The sequence below is a fragment of the Tyto alba genome, unplaced genomic scaffold (assembly GCF_018691265.1).
Source record: "Tyto alba isolate M040663 unplaced genomic scaffold, T.alba_DEE_v4.0 Super-Scaffold_2, whole genome shotgun sequence".
Taxonomy (NCBI): Eukaryota; Metazoa; Chordata; class Aves; order Strigiformes; family Tytonidae; genus Tyto; species Tyto alba.
In genome coordinates this window covers 27,294,240-27,316,886 of record NW_024881282.1, presented here as the reverse complement: position 1 = coordinate 27,316,886, position 22,647 = coordinate 27,294,240, and the positions used below count along the sequence as shown (strand labels likewise).

The 22,647-nt window shown below is 37.2% G+C and overlaps 1 protein-coding gene across 2 annotated transcripts in view; it reads left to right on the top strand.

The window, feature by feature from the left end:
* TRPC4 (transient receptor potential cation channel subfamily C member 4) overlaps nucleotides 1-22,647 on the top strand; it is a 156,066-nt gene that overhangs the window by 119,793 nt on the left and 13,626 nt on the right. For both annotated transcript variants that reach the window (XM_032982900.2, XM_032982901.2), the window contains 4 exons: nucleotides 10,907-11,046; nucleotides 17,589-17,902; nucleotides 18,857-19,052; nucleotides 20,740-20,934. In XM_032982900.2, coding sequence (XP_032838791.2) covers nucleotides 10,907-11,046; nucleotides 17,589-17,902; nucleotides 18,857-19,052; nucleotides 20,740-20,934 — 845 coding nt within the window. The remainder of the gene's footprint in view (nucleotides 1-10,906; nucleotides 11,047-17,588; nucleotides 17,903-18,856; nucleotides 19,053-20,739; nucleotides 20,935-22,647) is intronic.

Below are 22,647 nucleotides of genomic sequence, written 5' to 3'. Positions count from 1 at the left end.
TACCAGTTGGAATATCCCATGTTACAACATACAACCATTACCTCTTGTCCTTCCAGTGTGCAGCTCTAGGACAAGTCTGGCTTCAGTTCTTCATAGGCAGCAGTTTCATTAGTGGATGACAGTAGTAATATCCCCCCAAAGTTGTTCTCTTCTCTAGGCTAAACAAACTTGGTTCCCTGAACCTGTTGTACATCATGTGGTCCAGCCCCCAGTCATCTTGATGGCCTTCCACTAGGTTAATTTCAGTCAGTTAATCTCTTTTTTGTTGGGGATCCCAAAACTGGACCCACTAATGAAATTGTTTAGTTAAACATCAAGTAAGCCACTTTGTGTTAGAACTGCCTGAATCTTGCCATAATAGGATCTTATACTCTGTTACTTGTAGGCTTACCAAGTTTTAAATAGTGAAGAAGAACATTTTCTGTGTAGATTATTTTACTTTATTCTTTGGTTGTTGGTGGTGTTGGCTGATAAGTGGTATTTTATGTTTAAGATTTACTCTAGAGTGGTCTTGCCATTTCCAAAACCAAGGCCAAAAAAAAAAGTAATGTTTTTGTGATGATAAAAAGAAGTCAGGAAACTTCTTCTTTGGGAAAACACTTAACAGTTTCAATGGTACCATGACCTCCAGTTAAATATGGGTAGACATATGTATTTTTTTATGTTCTAGTAAAAATCTGTCTTAAATTTAAAAAGCCTTTGTAAATGTGTCTCAATCTAAACTGGAGCTACAGACTGTGGTTCCTGAATCCCATCCATAGTGTCACAGTCAGCCTTAATCAGTGGCTCCTAGTCACAGTGGCAGAGATGTGATCTTTGGACAGGGATACCCCTGAATTTAGCAAACATGGAAGCTTTTACTTTATCCTGTCTTCAGAGCCTTTCCCTCAGTATTCAGGATCAACTGCCATTTAGGCTAGATGGAACAGTGCTCTGTCTATTCTTACTGGCCTTTTACAGTGTTTAAATAGAGTACAGAAAATAAAGGGAATTCTATTCCTTAACAATGACTGTATGAATGTTCATTTTACATACACTTTTATTAGCTATGGAAACTTCCCTTCCACAGGCAATGCCTTAAAACTCCAAACAAGGACTCTGCTTTTATAAGATAATATAAAATAATCATACATAGGCAAACACAATGCATTCAGATGTTTTCTTGCAATCACAATATTTTGCTGATGGAAGCAGGTTTTATCAGGATTCTGAGATATTCTTTGGACGTCAGTCCTGTTTCAACTGAGTACCACTGTGCTTGCTCCTCTAGCATCCAAATATTTTACATTTTAATGTTACAATCATGTAGCTTGAGGATAAAGAAAACAGAAAAGGCCTGAAGTGGCTGTGCAAAGCCTAACTTTGATTCATTTGCTTCCTAGTAGAGGCCCTTCGTAAGGAGGCTAAAGACACCTGTTGAGTTTTTTTTCTTCTTTAATTCTTTCACCTTAAGTTTCCCTTTCTCACTTTTTTAGCAGCAGTGGTGAATGTTTCAGCCCCACACCATTATTCCTGCCCTGGTAGCCCCCTGGGATAGAGGTTCAGTCTTGCCTCGGGCTGAGAAAAGGCAGGTTTCCTGTTCCCTGTGCAAGAATTTTAGCCATAAAGCTGCAGTGCCAAACATCCACACTACTCTTGAGGGGTATAGTTTAAACATTTTCAGGAGAGGAGGGTGTTTGGATGCTGAAACTCAGTCTCATGTAGGTACCTAACTGAATCCCTGGGATAGGCTTCTGAGTGCTGGTGGGATGCAGTGTTTGAGACTCATTCCTCTTTACAGTTCCTACTGTGCCTCTTGACCAGGCTGTCTTATTACTCAGCATTCATAGTCTGTGGACCTCAGCTAGGCGCTTGAAACTCAAAGCGAGCATAAAATGCATTTTGTGGGGAACTGCCTGAATACAGTTGTCTCTTGCATGGTGAATTTTACTTTCAGTACTACACCGTTAATTTAGACATTGTATCACAGAATATTTCAATGACTAAACCCCTTCACGGGACTGGGCTCACAAATATGTTTAGATCCTCAGTACTGAGATGTTCAAATCCTTACATGCCTGTTAATAGGAGAGAAGGGATATCCACTTCTGGCCTTGCTTAGAGCTGCACGTATGAGGCCAAGCTGGTCTGTGCAGGACTCTCAGAGCTTTTGAGAAATGCTATAAAAGCCTTTATGTGTTTCATAGACATGCTATATGTGCATTTATTCTGCCTGCAGGTCTTGTATCCCTTTGTGGGTCTAAGCCTTGTGCATGCTTGAAAACTGTATTTCTTACTATTAACTACATGATAAGAATATCTTAATTATATTACTCTAGAAGCACCAAGAGAATGTAGTAAGTGCTGGCAAAGATAAGGAACATGCAGATGTTTGGAGATACAACACTTTAATGAATATTACTTTTCAGTACTGTACACCTTGGATAGCTATTACTTTATAAAGGAAGGCTGTCTATGGTAATAGGATATAAGGCTTGCTCCTTACCCTCTCCACTATATTTTTGTGGAATCAAGGAACTATTTTCTGTATTAAATCAATTTTGATAAATACATGCCACAAACAGTTTCAACGAATCCATGGAGATTAAAGGATAATGAGTAAAGTTATGCATGCTGCACTCCTCATGTAAACCTGTTGATCTTAAGAGAGATTTACAAGCAGTAAATGAGGACATACTTTTTCTTTAAAGAGTTTTATAGACTACTGTGCGAAAGTTCCTGAGAGAATGGACCAATACTTTTGGATGTCTAAATTTCTGTCTACAACTTTATCACACAGCAGAGTTCAAAAGCAGAAATGTGCCGAATTTCTGTACTCTGTCTCCATATTTAAGTACCTGTCCATAGTCCATTACTCCAAACTCAGGCATTAGCAAGATTGGTTGTTATGAATTAGGAAATTAAATCAATGTAAATTTAAAGAAAACAACTCAAGTGCTTACAAAGAGGCACCTGGTCCCATTTTTGAAGTCTGATATACTCACAGAGATGTTGTACCTATGATAAATACCCTGCAGGAAACCTGTACCTTTTTTGGCAATGAATGGGATTGCCAGCTTGCATACATAGGGCATCTAAAATGGTGCTAGACACTTTAAGTATCTGATGCATTCAGAAAATACAGTGTGTTTCTCTAGATCGTGACAACTATACCTTCACTGTCTACAGTCCACTGGTATGGAAGGCTTAAGTGCACAAACCTGAAATGGTTTGGTTGAGCATCTTTGATTAATTTGAACTTTATTAACCCTACTAGCCAACACATATTTAACATAACAATTAATCCAGGGTTACAATTTGTTTTTGCATACCCTCTAGGACATTAAACATTTTTTCTTGGCTTATATTCCTATTTTTTAAATAAATCCTGTTTTACAGAGGAAAAATATAGAAGCAAAAAAGGGCCAATAATGTTAAGATAGATGTAGTAATTTAAATCTACTTTAAGTTTCCACTATGCTAATGAACTACAATTCATTTACATTTCAGAACACTTTGCAAAGGAAATTCAAAAGACTGCTTAAAAAAATTTAACTGCTAATTACATATATTTGCTTTTGGCATTTATAGGAGTACTGTGAAAGTCAGACTTCTTGCTTTTTGAGTTATTAAAGAAAGTGTGTGGTCTAAAGATACTGGATACTGTCCCTTCTAAAGATACAGGGTTGAGGGAACAGATATCCCACTTATATGGATGCCTTACCGCATAAATACTCAGGCAGCTGAACAATCTAATGCTACTGGTCTAGATGGCGAAACTAAGCCATAAATATTTGAGGGACGGTTCAGTGCTGATTGTCCAAACCATTTGTACCTGTCATTCATAGTGGGTGAAATATATATATATATATATGTATATATATATAAGTAACGCTCATAATGCCATGCCTAGACCAGTTTAATTTGCAGCTGATCACTGTTTCTTAGAAATTATACTTTTCCTTGAACACAAGAGTAAATTCACTCCTGGTACATAATCAGCACTGAATACTCTCAGCTCTGATAGAGTATATTTCATCCAAAAGGCTTAAATGCTCTATAATCCTTGTATTGTTGATTACCTGTTCACTGCATTCCAGAGGCATTACTAAACTCATCTTCAATGCTTCTGTGGGGGAAGGAATTAAGTTCAATTGTACAGATAAGGAAGTGAAGACAAAGAGCGAATTGAGGTTGGATATTATGTATTCTCAGTGTTGAGTTGTGTGCACAGATAATTTAAACTAGTTCCCAGGCTCAGCTTGCTTGAGCGTAATTGTCCTGGGAAGAGTGCTGGGACATAAATGGTGCTTCTGTCCATGTCAGTCCCAGCTCTTTGCCTGACCTGACACAGGACCCAGACACTGTGCACAGTGGTTGCCCTCCCAGACAGACATTTCCCTGACCTCCAGGGAAAGCTGGTGGCATGCTTTTGATTTTGTGCATGTTCCTTTAAAATAGCTATATTCTGTTAACAAAATATGCCCCAGAGATTAGGAACCCCTGAATGATGCTAAGATGCTTCTCCGTTTCTCTTGTTACCTTCATATAAGTTCAGCAGAGATCAGTTCATCAGCCCCAGTGTAAAACAGAAGAGATATTTCTAGCCGTATCAATGTTCAGTAAATTCCCTGGAATGACTTTCCTTTGATTCAGAGAGCTTTAGATCATTAGCAGATTGTTTCACTTCTTGTTGTATCTGTGAAAAACTCTAGAACACATAGTAGAATAAAGTTGAGTTTGTCAGTTAAATGGTTTCACAGTCCAGTGAAAATATTTTCTCCAGGAAACATACTAAAATGTTGGTGTTGAACTTGGCATGCAGAGATTAACCCTAAAGAACCTCTTGCTTCCCATCACTTAATGGTAAGGAACAAAAATAGCACAGATCAACCAACCTTTTGTGGGAAAGGTAAGGCCAAAATTAGCTAGAGATCCACAAATCTTTTTTAAAAAAAAATAGCTCAGAATACTGCCTTTCATAGCTTTTTTTGACAAATCTTGATATTATTATTTATTATGAGATTTTAACCATAATTATAAACAACAAAAATCAGTGGTGTGGAGATGGCATAACATTTTTGTGAATCTCCACAGTTGCTGGAAAATTTTCTGTAGTTGCTCAAGATTCAGTAGAAGATATGAATTTAGACAAGGTTTATCTAAGATATTTTGTATTAGAACTTAATACACCTTTCAGTGGATTTTATTTATTATTTGCTGTTTGTTTCTTTTGCATGGCAATGAGACATGTGTTCCTTTGGAGTAAAATTGCAGGTCTAGGTAGCTGTGAATTGATAATCGATCAATTGGGATAGATCCAAAATTTTTGCCATCTGAAAGTTATCTTCCAGCCTGCACAAAAGATATTGTGTCTAACCCAAGGCTATATTCAGAGAACATTCATATTGACCTGCTGCCATGCTCACAGTTGAAAGATTTGCCAGCAGAGTCTTACTTTATGAACAGAAAAGTAGGTCCACATTTTTTAAAAGACATTTCAGTGAGAGACACAGCTTCAAAATCTAAGTCAGTAGAAAAATATATAAAATAAAAGCTAGTCTTATTAGTGTATATGTACTTATGGATCTACATATACAAAAATCTACCTATTGTTTTTATATAGTATCTGGTATCAATTACTCAATTCTTAAGGATTTTTTAAAAGTATTATGATGTAATTTTAATGAAAGATGGTATTTTTCTAAGAAAATTCTTACTTTATTTCAGGACCTTTTGTTCTTCACTCAGAAGTGTTTTAATTTCTATCCAGTTTGTTGGCTTGGATAAAATGTATTTTTACAATATGTAGGGTTTATTTTAGAAGAAAGAACTTTTTTTTTTTTTTATCAATACTCAAAAATGTTTACTGCAAAAAAAGAAAATATACCTAACACACAAATTCATTTTTTTCTCCAAATTTATTTTATCGGATATATTTTAGTTCCTTTCTTGCATCTGGCAAACTGGACTTGAGTCAAATTGTTGCACTGATCAGCTTACATGTATAATACTTCACAGTGCTGTATGAAACCTCTCTCTGATGTCTGTCATTGTCAGGGCCTCATGTGGTCTGTGTGATTCCTGCCATGAATTTATGTCTATTTCATCTCATTAAAACCACAGGGCACTTAATGAAATTTATTTCTATCACCTCAGCCATTTTCAAAATACCATGCTGTTATTTCTCTTTTACTGCTCAGGCATCTAGTTATAAACAATGAAACAAATGCTTGAAAGTCTCACCTTCAACTTTTCAATTTAAGTCCTTGGTTAATGAGGTGGAAGAGCTGCATAATGTTGGTAATTTTCTTGTAAGTGGCAATAAATAATAAGAGCAGGTTGTTGGGGAATGCATAGGTGAGGGCATAAGAAGCAGGTGTGAAATCTAGATGGTATGAAGAGATAGGAAGGACACAGTTGGAGCAAAGAGACAACCAGAACATAGCAAATATTATCCAGCTAAACTGTGAAATCTGCAGTGGGTGGATTTATTTCAGCTAAATACAGGCACCTGGAAGTTAGACATCTGTTTTAATTCAGCCTGATCCTACATGGCTCCCTTTTCAGTCAATGGGAAGATTGACCCACCTGCAGATGACAGAATTATCACCTTGGAGATGCTTGTTTCCTCCCAGGGAGATAAAGAGAGCTTTGGGCAATGAACTTCTCCCCCACCTGACTGTTTAAATGATCTTGCTTTTAGATCTACCCCCCTGTATTTTGCTGATTCCTCTTAGCAATTTTCCCTCGATACCTGCGTACAGGCTGGTGAAGTCCCCTCTGCTTTGTTGGGATGTCACCTTTCTTGCTGCTGAATGCATAACTCTGACATGAGCTTTGTCACCATGTGGTAATGTTGCTGTTTTGGCACACTAATAAGCCGCAATGTCTGGACTCTAGATCTCCTTCCTACCCATAATAATGCACCCATTAGACAATCTTGTCAATGCATGTCTTCTCTTCTATCATGTCAGGTCATATTTTAGAATTGCCCAAAAGTCTTTTTAGATAATAAAGTCAGGTTGTGTCCAGCTATCCATAAGTCTTCTAAACAGAAAAGGAAAGTGTGCAAAATCACATTGATAATGCTGCTGTGATCTCTGGATTTATTTTTTAAAAAACAAAACCAAAACAAAACATAGATATTCCTAGCTTTTTCTTGATTCTCCCAATGAATGTAACAGAACAAAATTGGCATATTGTATCAGACCCTGTGAAGATAAGAGCTGACTGACTTCTCCCCTCCACCCTTTCTTCTTGCAAAAAGGTATAGTTATGATCTACAATGAGATTTCAAGACCTCTGACTATGAGACCATAAATTAATCCTGAACAGCACATCGTGGAATCCCTGAGGTTTGTTGCTCAGAATAGCTCCATCATGTAAGCTCACCAGATCTTAGAAAGTCTTAAGATTTGCAGAAAGGCTCTGGGATTTCAGAGTACACTTTTCTAGGATAACCGCTCAGGCATACTTGGGTGGATTTACAGAACTCCAGAGATCCCAGTTCTTCCAGCGTTCATTGCCCCAATTGAGCACCCTTCAGAATACCTAGCTATAGAGACCTGGTACCTGCAAAGACTCAGGTCTCAGCTTTCATGGTGAGATCACCCTGGAGTTGTGGATTTTGGCAGTCAACCTTAGGACTTTATGCCATCAAAAATTTGCCTTCAAAAAGACATGTCTGGGAAGTTCTACTGTACATACATGGATTGCATGTCTGTCACAAACATAGCATCCATCATTCAGCCTAGCTCCAAGTTCTCTGGAGTCCCATAAGATCTCAGTAACTGTAGTTACATGTGGAGTTTGCAATTAGATGCTTTGCCTGGCAAGAAAGACTAAACTATCACATCTGCATTTCAGCCAACAAAAAAAGTAGGATTTCCAGTTTTCCATTATCACTTGCTTGAAAATAACAAGTCCTACATCAGGATGAACATAAAAGTCATCTTGAACAAAAAAAAATTTAGAACCACCACAATTGTGATGTCAAAGTATACTCAGAACTTTCAGCTGCCAAATGACTTCAACATTGCTGGTAGTTTAGGTTAGTTGTGTTTCTGATTCAAAATGATCAAATTTACAATGCCCATATACTCTTTTCCACTATTCTATAATAGGTCAGTATTTCTCTGTTAGTGTCAACTTTACAATTACATTTCATTTTTCTGAAGCCCAAGAAGTGCTTGGAAAAAACACTCTGGCTTTTCCCTCACAAAACAGATTAAATGCAGCAGCATTAGTCAGCATTTCTTTTTCAATCTGTACATAATTCTATTATATTTTAGGCAATGCTATCAAAGTGTATGATGCTGAGCAACAGTCTTGCAGAGAACGGCCCTGTTGCATTTGTGTCAGTTCATGTCTTTGGCTGGTTATAAATCATGGAATGTCTCGCAGAAGGCTAATGGGCATACAGCCTCTTCCCTAAGCATTCATCTTATTAATCATTCCAACCTATTTCTGCTCTGCTTTTAAAGCATATTTTAAAGGGAGTGAATAACTGTGATGAATTACAAAAGAGTTTATTTAATTCTAGGAATGTGTGTATTGATTTCTGTAAAACCTTTTTATTTGAGGATCTTCTATCAATGCAACTGTCTGCTTTCTATGCCATAGTAGTCCTCCCAGTGACAAGATCCTGGGGCTACAGCTGTATTATTAAATAAAAAAGAGCAAGGAACTGTTCTCTAACACTGAGGCTTAGGGGGCCATATCCGTATTACACAGCCTTTGTCTCCAGGTCTCCTCTGAGCTTGGAGCCACATCTCCTCAGGCTCCTGCGGCACAATGATGATTTTTATGTGCTGTTCTGCAGATGGAGCCGGGATGATTCAGAGCAGTGTCTGAAATGTGAGGTGTATATTGCAGCCCACAAAACAGCTGCTTTTATGACCTGATAATGTTTAACATGTTATGCCTAAAAGGTAGTGGAAGAGCAAGCAGGGGTATGTAAAGGTACATGGACTGGGTGTTAAACATTGAAAGGTACTCTAGAGGGAAGGGGGGAGCCAGACCTGCTGTCATCATGTTTGTACTCTGTGTCAGGAGTGACCAGCTCTTTGAAGAATAAGTGGTTAAGTCATCTCACAGGCTGAAATGGGCAGCCATGTAGGAGGCTGCCTAGTAGCCCTGTGAAGGTGCAGGTCCCTTTGTGATAGCACTTGGGCAGTTAACAGCAGCAGTGGATGCTGTTAGTGGATATTGACCCCTGCCATGCAGTAATGTTCAACTTTTCTCACTGTGATTCATCACAAATGAGTGCAACTTGAAAATAAATAGTGCTTCTAAATAGTGCTATATTTGGTGTATTAGTTTTATCTGATAGCATAAAGATAGGGTTGCAGTCAGCCTGCCTAGGCTGTTGTAGACACTAAAGTGGACATATCCCACTTTCCTGTCTACGTGTTCCCACCTTGGGTCCTTTCTCAGAATGTGTTCCCCCAGCTCTGCAGAATGCTGAAACAGTGGTGGTGGCATGGCTGAAAATGATCCCCATAAAAGTAAAAGTTGCTGGACCAATCAGATGATTCAGATTCTCTGGAGGCTCCTGTTTACTGATGATGACACACAGAAACAGGATGGCAACATGTGGGTGAGATTTGAGGGGAGAAGGTAGTGAGGAAGGGAACCTTTCCTTTTGAAAACATTCAGGAGACAGAAAGACTCAAACCAAAACATTACAAAGTGAAAGTGAACTCCTCCCATCTGTCCCCCTCCTGCCTTCCAAATAACTCATAAACCTACCTGGCACAAACAAGAATAAACCAGGAACTTCTTAGGGATCATGATTGAGAGAAGGCACAATTTTTCCATGCAGTCATCTAAAAGACCATTGAGACAAAATGTTAAGGTTCAAGGTGAATGAAGCCCAGACCAGAGTGATGTGGGACTCTATAGGCACCTGCATGAAATCTGTTCAGCATTTTCTAAAAGAATGTGTGATAAGCAGGTAGAGAAAAACAATGCTGAATTAACTGAATCAACATCTATATGTGAGAGAATGGTCTATTTTGTGGTTAAGTTTGTACTTTTAAGGAGCACAAAAGTAAGCAATTCCTTTTAAAAAAAAAAAAATAACCATGAAAAATTAAAAGCTCTATTGGTACTGTTACAAAAAAATGTCTGTAGATAATAGTATGATATATGCCTCTAAATGTTCTATGGTTTTTTATCATACCATATTATACAATTATGTGGAGTATCTTCTTCAGAGAGGTTTAATGTTTATAACATTAAAGAGTCTCCAGAGTTGTCTCTGAAGCTGTTAAACCAAGTTCATGTCAGACAACTTGCAAAATTTCCCATTGGGATTGAATATTTCTGTATCACTTTGTGTCCAGTGGAATGTGTGCTCTGCACACCTGAAAACAGTTTTCATACCTTCATGTCCCAAAGGAAAGAATCAACAAAAAATATTCTGCTGGAGACACTACTCTTTCCTATGGAAAAGGGAGACTTTAGTTCAGCATTGATAATAACAATAGAAATTCTCTTCCTTATTGTGCGGGATCCAAGTGAAATAAGTGAATGTGTTGGGTTGACTCCTGCAGTCATAAATTTTCAAGTTTGAATTATATTTCAACAGATACCAAGAACAGAGTTGGCAGTGGTTACTGGTTTTAAGGCCCTTTTTATACTTATTAGGATATGACAGGAAAAGAGATTGAATAAATCCAAAGAAATTGCCCTTGTACAAGCAGATGATTTTTTTTTTTTTTTTTTCCTAGCAAATTAATTCTGGAAACATTAATGGGAAGATAAAATTTCACTTAAATAGGTGTGTAATTTAGAGCACTTATCCACCTTCCCTTTATAATTAGTGTAAAGAGAATCACTCCATTTTAAGAGAAGTGTCTAGAAGAGTAACAGCCTTTTTTATTTAATATTCATGCTTATGTTCTATATGTTCTATTTACAGGTTTTATCTGGGGAGAAATTAAACAGATGTGGGATGGTGGACTACAGGACTACATTCATGACTGGTGGAACCTCATGGATTTTGTAATGAACTCCTTGTACTTAGCAACAATCTCTTTGAAAATTGTTGCATTTTCAAAGGTAAAGGTTTTTTTAAAAATTCAGCAAAATATTTAATATAAATGAGATCAGGCTTCTTCAGACTTTCTTCTGTATTTGGAGGTTCTCAAGCTTAGCAATGCAGGAGATGTATGATGTGCTTATTGAACCTTCTGTAGCAGTGACAAGAAGCTAGACCAGGATAAGAGTGAGCAAAACATTATGATTTATACTTTTTTCTTCTTGGCCCAGGCAATTTTTTTTTAATTGATCCTGAACAGTCATACTGTCATTTTCTTGGAAAAGGAAAAACACTGGTAATATTTAGTCATGTTTTCAAAAAATTATGTTTTGTGTTAGTCTTTGCCTATTTTTCAGTAAGAAGTTATTACCCCTAAGACAATTTTATGCACCATGCAAAACTTCCGGAAAATTCTGGACAGGACTACAAAAAAAATATTTACTCAAAATCGGGGCAGGGGGGAAGGAAGCTAAAGAGCAAGATTTTAATTTTGTTTTGAAAATTTATGACAAGTGCAACATGAAAAAGTAAAGCTGAATGGGATAAAATGGTCTCTTGTGGCTGGGTATATGTATTTTCTCATCCTTTTCATGGACTTTTTATGAATAGTTTTATATTCCTGCTGTTTGAAGTATCTTCCAGCAAAACAGCCCTTCTTTTCAAAGCCATGGAACATGTTGCATTTTGCGTGTATTCAACATGAATCTATAATATGGTAGAAATTCCTCATAAAATTAAATATTTTAATCAAAAAATGGTCTCAAGCACAAAGAAACCACATCTGAAAGGAAACAAAAGCACATCTGTCATGGACCTCTTATCACATCCAAGTAAAGATAACAAGCCCATTTTTACTGGTCACTGTGATCAGCATTGTATTTCAGCTGTTTCGAGTTCCCTGTCACCAACTACCCCATATGCATGGAAGGAGAGTCTCTCCTATGCCAAGATCCTTTTGGCTGAATAAGAAGAGTCGTCAGCCACCAAGTATCTGCTTATAGCTCCCTATCTTCAAACAGCATCTGTTCCTGCTGCAGCCCTGCCATAAGTGTAGAGGAACATAGGAGCCTATAATTTATATCATCTTGTGTCTATTCACAAGGGTCCACATCTCAGCTGATCAGGGGCAGGAATGTACAAAGACCTGTGATTTGTTGACGCACCAGCTTCCTACTATGACAAAAGGTTTCTGGCATGCTGGCTCTCTGGCTGAAAACCTTTGGAAGTCTCACTCAGAGAAATTTGGAGCGGTTGCCTAAAAGAGCAAGGTGCTCAGAAGTGTGAGGAGAGCTGTCATTCAAAGCTGATGAAATGCTTTTTTGCACAGAAGGATGCCTTATCATAAATTGACTGGAAAATAAATAGTCATTTCACTGTCCCATGTAACAAAGCAAACAGTTAATTGAAAATGCATGTTTCCAAAGCATTGGAGATGGGCAATTATTCAATTCAGAATAATATTAATTAGAAGATGTTACAATCCTTTCATCTCCCAGACAGCCTCTGTTTATGGTAATCAGATTGCAAGGTGACAGTATCTGGGATAATGTGCATCCATTACTCCCTAAATTAGTGCTTGCATGCCAGTCAAAATCAACACAGTGCATAAAGCACTATGTTTGGTTCTGCAGCTATTAATTTTTTACTGCATGTGCAATGTTACACTCAAATACCTTTTTGTTCCTTAACAGACCCTCAGTTGTGGTAGTCAGTTGAAACGTGATGATATAATGAACAGAATAATACAAGTGTAATTTAATACCCAGCCACATTTCCTTCAAATACTTACAACAGATTTTCCCGCCTCTATGCCAGGTGATATTGGGAGGATGCCAAATGTAACCAGTACACTTTAATGTAAAGCTTTTATTTTAATTTCCTAAATCTTTCAAGACAGGTTTTTCTAAAATACAGCTTTTCTGTATTTATTGAATCAAATATATAAGCCCAGTTCTTAGATGTATTCTACCTTCTGTGAATCAGTTCAAGCCACCTAAGAAAACATTTCAACCAGCTCAAATAAAATTGTGAGAATTCCCTCACAGTACTCTCCTGTGTGATAAACATTCGCAAAGAAAAATGTAGTGTTGATTGGCCATTTGAGGCTCTCTGATTGACACAGTAGTTAAGTAGATGATAGGATAGAGTAAAATACACCAAAGAGTGTAATTTCAGGATGAGAGAACTGCTAAAATAACTCCGTTATCTGTTTCATTGTTAGTATTCAAATAAATGAGTACATCCCACATTTTTCAAAGGGTTATGCTTTTTGTCTCTGATTGTATATCAACATGTGAGGTCTTCTGAAATTATCCAGTATATCCACTGAAAATGCTCTCTCCCCAATAAATAATGTCATTTTAAATAGTGCATTGTCACATGTTTTATAAGAGTACAAGATGACAGATGTTAAACAACACATCTGTTTTGATGGAGGGTTATAAATAAATAGAAATCACTGTGCTCTAAGAAAAATGGTTCTTTTTATAGTTTTGAAAGATAATTTATTTTGTACTGATGCATAACATTAGGTGAAGTGCCAACTTATGTGCAGACCCTGCTTGCGTTATCTTAAATATTTGTTAAATCTGAGTATTGGACCTAGCGCTGCTTGTTTTCAATTCTGCAAGAAATTGCATACAAGTTCATATTATTGGTTATGTGTCTCAGCAGCTGACATGAAAAGCTAGTAGGGAAACAGGTTCTTATTCAAGTCAAGAACTCTGAAAAGTAAGTAAAAATACATTATTTGTCTCTGCCTTAGTGATTACTGTGTCAGATATAAACTGCTCAGTAGTAAATAAAATTATATTTTTCTTCTGATACCAGTTCTTCAGAAGCTAACGTCTTCTTCTTATGTTTGCATTGTAAACTGGTTTTGATTGATGTTTCACCAGATTCACAGACTAAATGTCCATTGACATAAGAGTATTAATCCCATCATCCTCCTCCCAAAATTATAGACTCAATTCCTCAATGTAATTGCTGCTTTAAAGCTCTTTCTTAGGCCATCCCCCCACCCTTTTCCTATTGCTGCTCTGAAATTCAGCATAATGAATGCAAAGATTGGAACATACATTTTAAAATGGGAAGAGTTCACATTTGCCTAAGGCCCTTCAGGAAAGGACTTAAATTACTTTTTCTGAAATGGATATTATTTAATCTTTCTTTTTGTTATCAGAAACAGGGGGGGTCACATTTGACCAAGGTCCAGCATATACCCATTAAACATTTGGGTAGCCTGATCTACATTTCTATTTGATGTCTCTCGGTGCTTTCATGAGATCTACAGTCCATGACTTTTGTTTTGATGGGAAAACAGTGATCACTCAGCTTATTTCTCACAAATGGTTCTGATATTAGATTTACATTTGAATTTGTTTGAGTAAGTGTCAAGCATTATTATCTTGTATTCCCTGGGTGACATTGCACAATCATCATGTATTTGCCTTGAAACTCTACTGTTCATATGCTGCTCGGTTTGTTTTCTGCTCTTCTTAATTTTCCATTGATGTGCCATGTACATTTCCTTCAACCAACAAACAAATGGTAGGTATTATTTATTCACATTAAGTGATGGTTGGCTTTGTTACATGTCAAAAGTTTGTGTTTGCATTTGAAGTGGGGACAGAAACTCAGCAGGGTCACAAAATAATAAATGACAGACTGCAATGTATCAACATCATGATTTACAATAAGGTCAGTGTTGCTATATTTGCTCTTACTGTTTTCCATTTCCTAGAACAACAACCATTTATTTATTCAATATAGAACAGAAAGGCATCAAAAAGCATGAGTGAGAGACCAAATACTTAAATTCTGCATGATTTGGGTTATTTGGTCCTAAAATATAGTTTTTCTTTATTACGCATCTTCACTGTTTATGGTCTTATTATGCCTAGTCTTTTCACTCTTTTGCTTTCTTTTTCTTTTCACATGTGAGCTTCTTTGTTCTCCTGGTTCTTCTCTGATATTTCTAGAATTCAGCATCCTGTAGTTAGTGGAATCAATAGGGTTTTGATGTCAGAACCCTCTTATAATTTTCTTTATATTTTTTTCTGTTTTCTTTCAGCTGGTATATTTCACAGATCATTTTCAAACTTACTTCTCAAGCCTTCACCTTTCTCACTGTTTTTCAGCCAAGTATTTCCACTCTATTAAATCCTATCTCTTCAAAACTGAAATAACAGCTGTCACTCTCTGCTTACAACCTTTTTCACCAGTGTCCCCAGGTCCTTCTCTGCAGGGCTGCTTTCAATCCCTTCACCTTCTGGCCTGTATTGATACTGAGGATTGCCCTAACCCTAGTTCAGGACCTTGCACTTAGCCTTCTTGAACCTCATGAGGTTCACATGAGCCCACTTGTCAAGCTTGTCCAGGTCCCTCTGTATGGCATCCCATCCCTGAGGTGTGTCAACTGCACCAGCAGCTCACTGTCATCTGCAAACTTGCTGAGGGTGCAATAAATCCCACTGTCTATGTTGTTGATGAAGAGTGAGTCCAGAGGAGGGCCATGAAGACTATCAGGGGGCTGGAGCACATCCCTTATGAGGACAGGCTGAGAGAGTTGGGGTTGTTTAACCTAGAGAAGAGAAGGCTCTGGGGAGACCTTATAGTGGCTTTCCAGTACTTAAAGGGGGCCTACAGGAAAGATGGGGAGGGGACTCTTTATCAGGGAATGTAGTGATAGGGTGAAGGGTAATGGTTTTAAACTGAAGGAGGGTAAATTTAGATTAGATATAAGGAAGAAGTTCTTTACTGTGAGGATGGTGAGGCAGTGGAACAAGTTGCCCAGAAAAGTTGTGGATACCCCCTCCCTGGAAGTGTTCAAGGCCAGGTTGGCTAGGGCTTTGAGCAACCTGATCTAATGGAAGGTGTCCCTGCCCATCCATGGCAAGGGGGTTGGAACTAGATGATCTTGAAGGTCCCCTCCAACCAAAACTCTTCTATGATTCTATAATATTAAACAGTGCTGATCCCAATATGGACCCAAGAACACCACTTGTCACTGATCTGGACATTGAGCATTTGACCACTATTCTTGATGTGACTATCCAAACCATTTCTCATCCACCAAATTGTCCACACATGAAATTCATACCTCTCCAATTTAGAGAGAAGGGTGTTGTGGGGGACCATGTCAAAGGCCTTACCGAAGTACAGATAGATGATGTCCGTAGCTCTTTCCTTGTTCACTGATATAGTCACTCCATCAGGGAAGTTCACTAGGTGTTCAGGTAAGACCTATCCTTGGTGAAGCCATTCTGGCTGTCTCGAATCACTTCCCTGTCTTCCATGTGCCTTAGTATACCTTCTAGGAGGATCTGTTCCATGATCTTCCCAGGCACAGAGGTAAGGCTGACAGGCTGATAGATCCCAGGGTCCTCCTTTCTACCCTTTCTAAAAATTAGTAAAATGTGACTCTTTTCCCAGTCACCCAGGACTTCACCTGACTGCCATGACTTTTCAAATATCATGGAGAATGGTTTGTCAACTACATCATCCAGTTGCCTCATGACTCTGGGGTGCATGTCATCGGGCCCCATAGACTTTTGTATGTTCAGATATCTCAGGTGGTCTCAAACCATTTTGAGAGCGTTCACCTTCTTTGGAGGGTGAGTGTGGTGTGGAAATACTGTGATGCCTGGCTCTGTTGTTTCATCTGGCCTCAGTGACACAGAAGAGGCCTTTTTCTTATTACTGAAGGCTTGCTCAGCAGCCCTGAAGGATGCATCTGGGTGGCATTGAGTAGGTAAATACAGACCACATCATAGAACCTCTTTGAAATCTGCTTCACATTATATTATCCCATCATTTTAGAGTGCTTCATAGCATAATTCTGTCTTCTGACACATTCTGTAAAACAGATTAATGAGACCAAATAAATAATAACAAGTCTGCCACAGTGATTAAGCCTCAGCTCAGAGTAACTTCTTTCATCTTCAAGATTCTTTTTGGTAGAGGTGCAATAGTAAAGAATCACAGTTTCAGGGATAAGACTCTTTGAGAATGAGACACACAAGAAGTTTGCCATGGTTCATTAATAAACAGCTTTATCATCATTGGTCCAGTGTTAGTGACTAAGCAATATACTTATCTCTTGATTAAATCTTTTCTTCCAACTTGCCAAAGTTCTTGTGGGTTTCTACCCATCATTGTCATATCTCCACTGTTCTCCAAATAAATATTTTACCTGATTTTACAGCTGAAAGTTTCTATAATTCTAAAAACACAGGTATTCAAAAACTCTTTCTTTTACTCTCAGTCAGAATTGTTAGACTTGCTTTTGCTACTGTGAAAATTATAACCAAAGGCAAAACACAGGCCAAAACCTAGAAAGCATAGACTATACAGCAGATAAAAGTGAAAGACAAGTACATGAGTACTGCCCATTTTTTGTTTTACTAAAATAAAAAACTTTCATGAAGACATGTTGCATTCCAAAAGATGTTCAGTTGTATTGTGCTATCTGCAAATTAATTGAACAGCTTATAAAGAAATTGACATACTTGTTTATACATAAAAATAGAGGAGTAATTTCTTCCCTTCTGCTTATTTTCAGTATAGTGGGTTAGTTCCACGGGAGAGCTGGGACATGTGGCATCCAACCCTGGTGGCTGAGGCCCTGTTTGCAATCGCAAACATCTTTAGCTCCCTACGCTTGATCTCATTATTCACTGCAAATTCACACCTGGGACCTCTGCAGATATCTCTAGGAAGAATGTTGCTGGATATTTTGAAGTTTCTCTTCATATACTGCCTTGTGCTGCTAGCTTTTGCAAATGGATTGAACCAGCTGTACTTCTACTATGAGACAAATGAACCTGGCAACTGCAAAGGAATACGATGTGAAAAGCAGAATAATGCATTTTCAACGTAAGTGGCTCTATTTCTATCCTCCCGCTCTGACCCAAATGTTTTAATCACTTGGATGTTGTTTACAGGAAGGAGGCTGGCTGTTTTCTATTGGTATTACAGTGGTGTCCTGACAAACACATGCAAAGTTACCCTAATAAAAAAAATAAATATTAACATTGCATCACTCTATGATAATGTTCATCTCATACCACAGTGATATCTATGCAATTCGGCCCACACTTACGACACTATAGTGGAGCTGAACAATGTAGAAAAAGTGAAATTATGTCAAGCTATCTAGCTTCAGAGGATTTTTTTAAAAGTTGGTTATTGTTATTTAGCTTCCTAGGTGTTGTCTGAAATTTCTCTAAGGGAATATCATATAATTTAGTTGTAAAATCACGTTTCATTTGTAAGAAGCAAGTTTGTCTTTTTAATGTCTCCATTCTTTGCAAAACAAAACATATGCTAATGATAATAATGTCTTTCTAATTATACAACTCCTTTTATCTCAGTGGCTCTCAACACAAAACAGAAATTGCATAAACTGACAACACTAAGTAGGTAGAGGATACCATAATTGTTTTAACATCTTGATGAAACACAGTCATTGATTTACTTTTGGATCCTTATTCTATCCTCTACAGTCAAGACAAAGAAGCAAAATACTTCAAAATCAGGTGTCTAAAGTAAGATCTCTAAAACTATATTTATCCCTCAGAAGTTTGAACACAATCAGCCTTTTACTCACAGGCTTATTTATAGATGCAGTATTGTATATCTAGAGGCTCAGATTTGAAACATTAAGCTCTTGTTTCCCTAGAAAGATATTCCATGTATGGTGCCTATACTATGATAAGTATTGTTCATCTCAATCAAGTCAAGGTCTTTTGTGTGTTTAGGAAAAAAATGAACAATCTGAAAAGTACATGAATTATTACACAGCTATTCCTTTTGGCTTTTCTTTTTCAGATTGTTTGAAACGCTGCAGTCGTTATTCTGGTCTATATTTGGACTCATCAATCTCTATGTGACCAATGTGAAAGCAAGGCATGAATTTACTGAATTTGTTGGGGCCACCATGTTTGGTACCTATAATGTAATCTCTCTGGTTGTTCTACTCAACATGCTAATAGCCATGATGAATAATTCTTACCAACTTATTGCTGTAAGTTGTCCCTTACCATTAGATGATTATATTAAATTATTTATAATATACAACTTCTCTCTGTACCTACATACCTACATTTGGCCATAAATCTTTTCTAGAGACAGAATATTGGGACAAATTCCTTGATTTGTTCTAATTCTTTTGCACTGTTCTGGAAGGACACAGAAACCAGACCCCAGATGGATTGGGTAGAGGGGAATTTCCCCACAACTCTGAATGAGAAAGAGGTGGCTCTGCTGCAGAAGCCAGCTCCTGGGTTGAGAAGGGTGTCCTGAAGCTGCTGGCAAGTGGCATGGGCTACAGCCCTGACCAAGCTGCACTGTGCAGGACGTCTCCTGAGAAAGAGACTCTGCCAAAGATTGTTCTGACTCTATTTTTAATACATTGTATTTACTAATCTTTCAAATACTGTCATTTTTGGATTTTTATATAGTGTGAAAATACAGTTAATAGAAATTGGATGCCCATGTTTCATGGACAATTTTGGACCTTTTAGCAATTCAAGCAAAAGGTTATGGCTTCTCATTCAGCCTGTTTTTGTCTTTGATGAAAACTGTCTTTATCCTTATCAGATCTATTGGCTTATTTTTATTTCTCAGCTGTCTATTAAGGAGATTAATGAAAATAAACAGATTCATCATATGATAATTCAAATATGATCATGCAGAAAGCAAATAAATAAAAGAAAGACTCATGGTCTTAAAATACTAAAATGTGCCTTTTATCTAATCTGGAAATTACAAGTTTTTCCACAAAAGAAATACTGACTACATGTGTTTATATACACTAGCTGGCAAAGTCTGGTACACAATATCACAACATACACAATTCATCAAAACTCAGACTACACATAGAATACTTTTCCTACTACAACTTGTAAATTACTGTTTTGATTACTGTGGCTAAATATTAAAATCTAGGGCTAGACCAGTAGTTTAAGTTATTGACTACTATGTTTGTTGATGAAATCTAATATTAGTGATTTAAACTTCTTGTTCAGCTGCTAGGATTTAGCAATCTTTCCATGGACTTTAGTTTTGTTTTGTTTGAAAGTTTTCAAACTCATGCAATATTATATAGAATCCAAATGAAATAAAATTTCAAACAAAAATACCCACCCACTCCCAACCCATTCCAAATATATAATTCTGAAGAAGGACAAAAAATAGATACTTGACTGAACAGTTTTAAGTAGCTTCATGATTCATTGGATAGCCTATTTGTGAGTATCTGGGGCTGGCAATTACTAAGAAAGGGCATGAGACTTACAGACTTGTTTAAGCTGCTACACAGCGGAGTAATTAGAGTGATCTATGCAGAATAATGAACTGCTATTATAACAAAACATCTCTTCCAGAAATGTAGCATTTTTCTGCTTGTAATTATCCTTTGCTGTTTGAGGGACTTTTAATTATTTAAAAGCCTGTAGCAAGGAAAGAAAGGTTGAAAGTGGATATATAGTGTACATATCTAGCATCTCTTTACTGAAGTAAAGCAGCTTAGCTTTGCTTTGTGTTAAAGACCTTCTGTCAAAAGAAGATGCCAGTAATTTAACAAGAAAATTCATTAGTATTTCAGGGTTTCATAGTTTTCATAGTTTCAGGTTTTCAGAAATTTCTAGAAGTTTGTTTCACCTCCTTAATTACAGCAACATCTGTGCTGGTGTTGTGTTTCTTGTGTGCAGGATCATGCAGACATTGAGTGGAAGTTTGCTCGAACAAAACTCTGGATGAGTTACTTTGAAGAAGGAGGAACTCTACCCACTCCTTTTAATGTTATACCAAGCCCAAAGTCTCTGTGGTATCTGATCAAATGGTTATGGAGACACCTTTGCAAGAAAAAAATTAGAAGAAAGCCTGAAAGTTTTGGAACAATAGGGGTAAGTCCTGTGTTTTACTCTGCCTGTAGTCCTCCTCTTTGCTATATAGATGAGCCTTTTGGCCTTACAGAGCATTCAAACTGTCAAATAATGTGCATATGAGTTAGAGAATAATTCTAGCAGATGTTTATTTTTTACATTCATGTCATCGTATTCCTGTGCAATGAGAATATGAACCATGATTGTGCCTCATCTGTAGATAGTGCAAAAAAGACTAAAAGTAGTACAAATAGGAGAAATCAAATGTGTATACTTGCCTGTCAATCCTAGAGGTGTGGTTGATGGTCTCTAATTCAAACATCACAGTGCAACTATCATTGACATATCACGAACCACAGATTTGTGTATAAAGTATTTGTCATGGGATAGTCTCTGTCTCTCTGTCTCTACATGTAATGAAATGGGTTTAACATAAAAAGCATTCTTACCAAAAGCTGTTCCCATTAAAGAAAACATTTTGAAATCCAGCATTTACTTGGAATTGCTTACTTGAATTTACAGGTAGAGTTATTTCAGAGTCACATTGGTACCTTATCCTAATAGTACTGATTAGCAGTGAAATTTCTAGGAAAAAAAAAGAGGGGAAAAAACACACAAGGGGAGCAAGAATAGTCTTGCACCTGGATTCAGAAGATGCCTGTGTAATATCTCAGCCACACACTTCTGGTAGCTGCAGTGGGTAAAGCAGACTTGAATTTGTCCCCTTTAAATTTATCCAGTTGAGATACCTTAGCCAGCAGCACAGTTTTTCTATATTGTCAGAGGAAATATCCAGGCAATAACCTAACCCACCAATAACTAAATTGCTCTAGTCAATATTTTCTGCATTTCCCATAGTGAGCGAGTCAGTACCTCAGTAACTAGACTGCATTTAGCCAACTCCAACATGAAGAAAACTATTGTGGATAGAATGTGGATAAAGGCACTTTCCCTATACTAAAAGGATTTGGTGAATATAAATGTTTTGAAATCTGTTAGGAACTGAGATAGCAAAGGATTAAATGAGAGTATGAGATTGTCTTGTGTGGGTAAGGGGAAGAAAAAAGTGTTATAGAAAAAAGTCCTCATGCTGTTGACCCTGGTATCAAAAATTCTATTAATTTCAAAGAAGCCAGGGGTTACGATACAGTTCTTTGCTGGGCCATTACTCTGTTGATCATTTCTTTGTATTTCTGCCCACTGTCTTGAGAAGTGAGCAATAAGGATAGGATTTTCCTACATATTCTCCTGTCATACACTGGCATTCAGTTTAATCGTCAGATATACTTGGAAGAACAAGTTCACAAGGCTGTGTAGATTTACGATAAAGAGGAAGAGTGACATATAAAACTAATTCACAGTTTCTAAGCTGATAAATGGATTTTGTCCTCTTTGTGGAAAGCTTCTAATCAGGCTTATTGCAATATCCTGATCTTGTTGGCCAGTATCTACATTGTGAAAGCAAAGTATTCTTTACTTAGCTGTCATACTCGTAGACAGGAAAGAAAGAGCCAGAAAAAGAAGCTTATAAGCAGGAGGATGACATTGAAACAAACCAGTAATAGACTGCAGGAAAGAAACTTGAAAAAAAACCATTAAAAATAACATTAGAAAAGCAGTGAAGAGAGACAAACAGTGATTCAGATATAAATAAAAATAATAGACATGAAATAGCATAAATGGTGAAGAATTTCAAAAATAAAACATCACTGTGTAACCTAGCAAGGGAAAGAA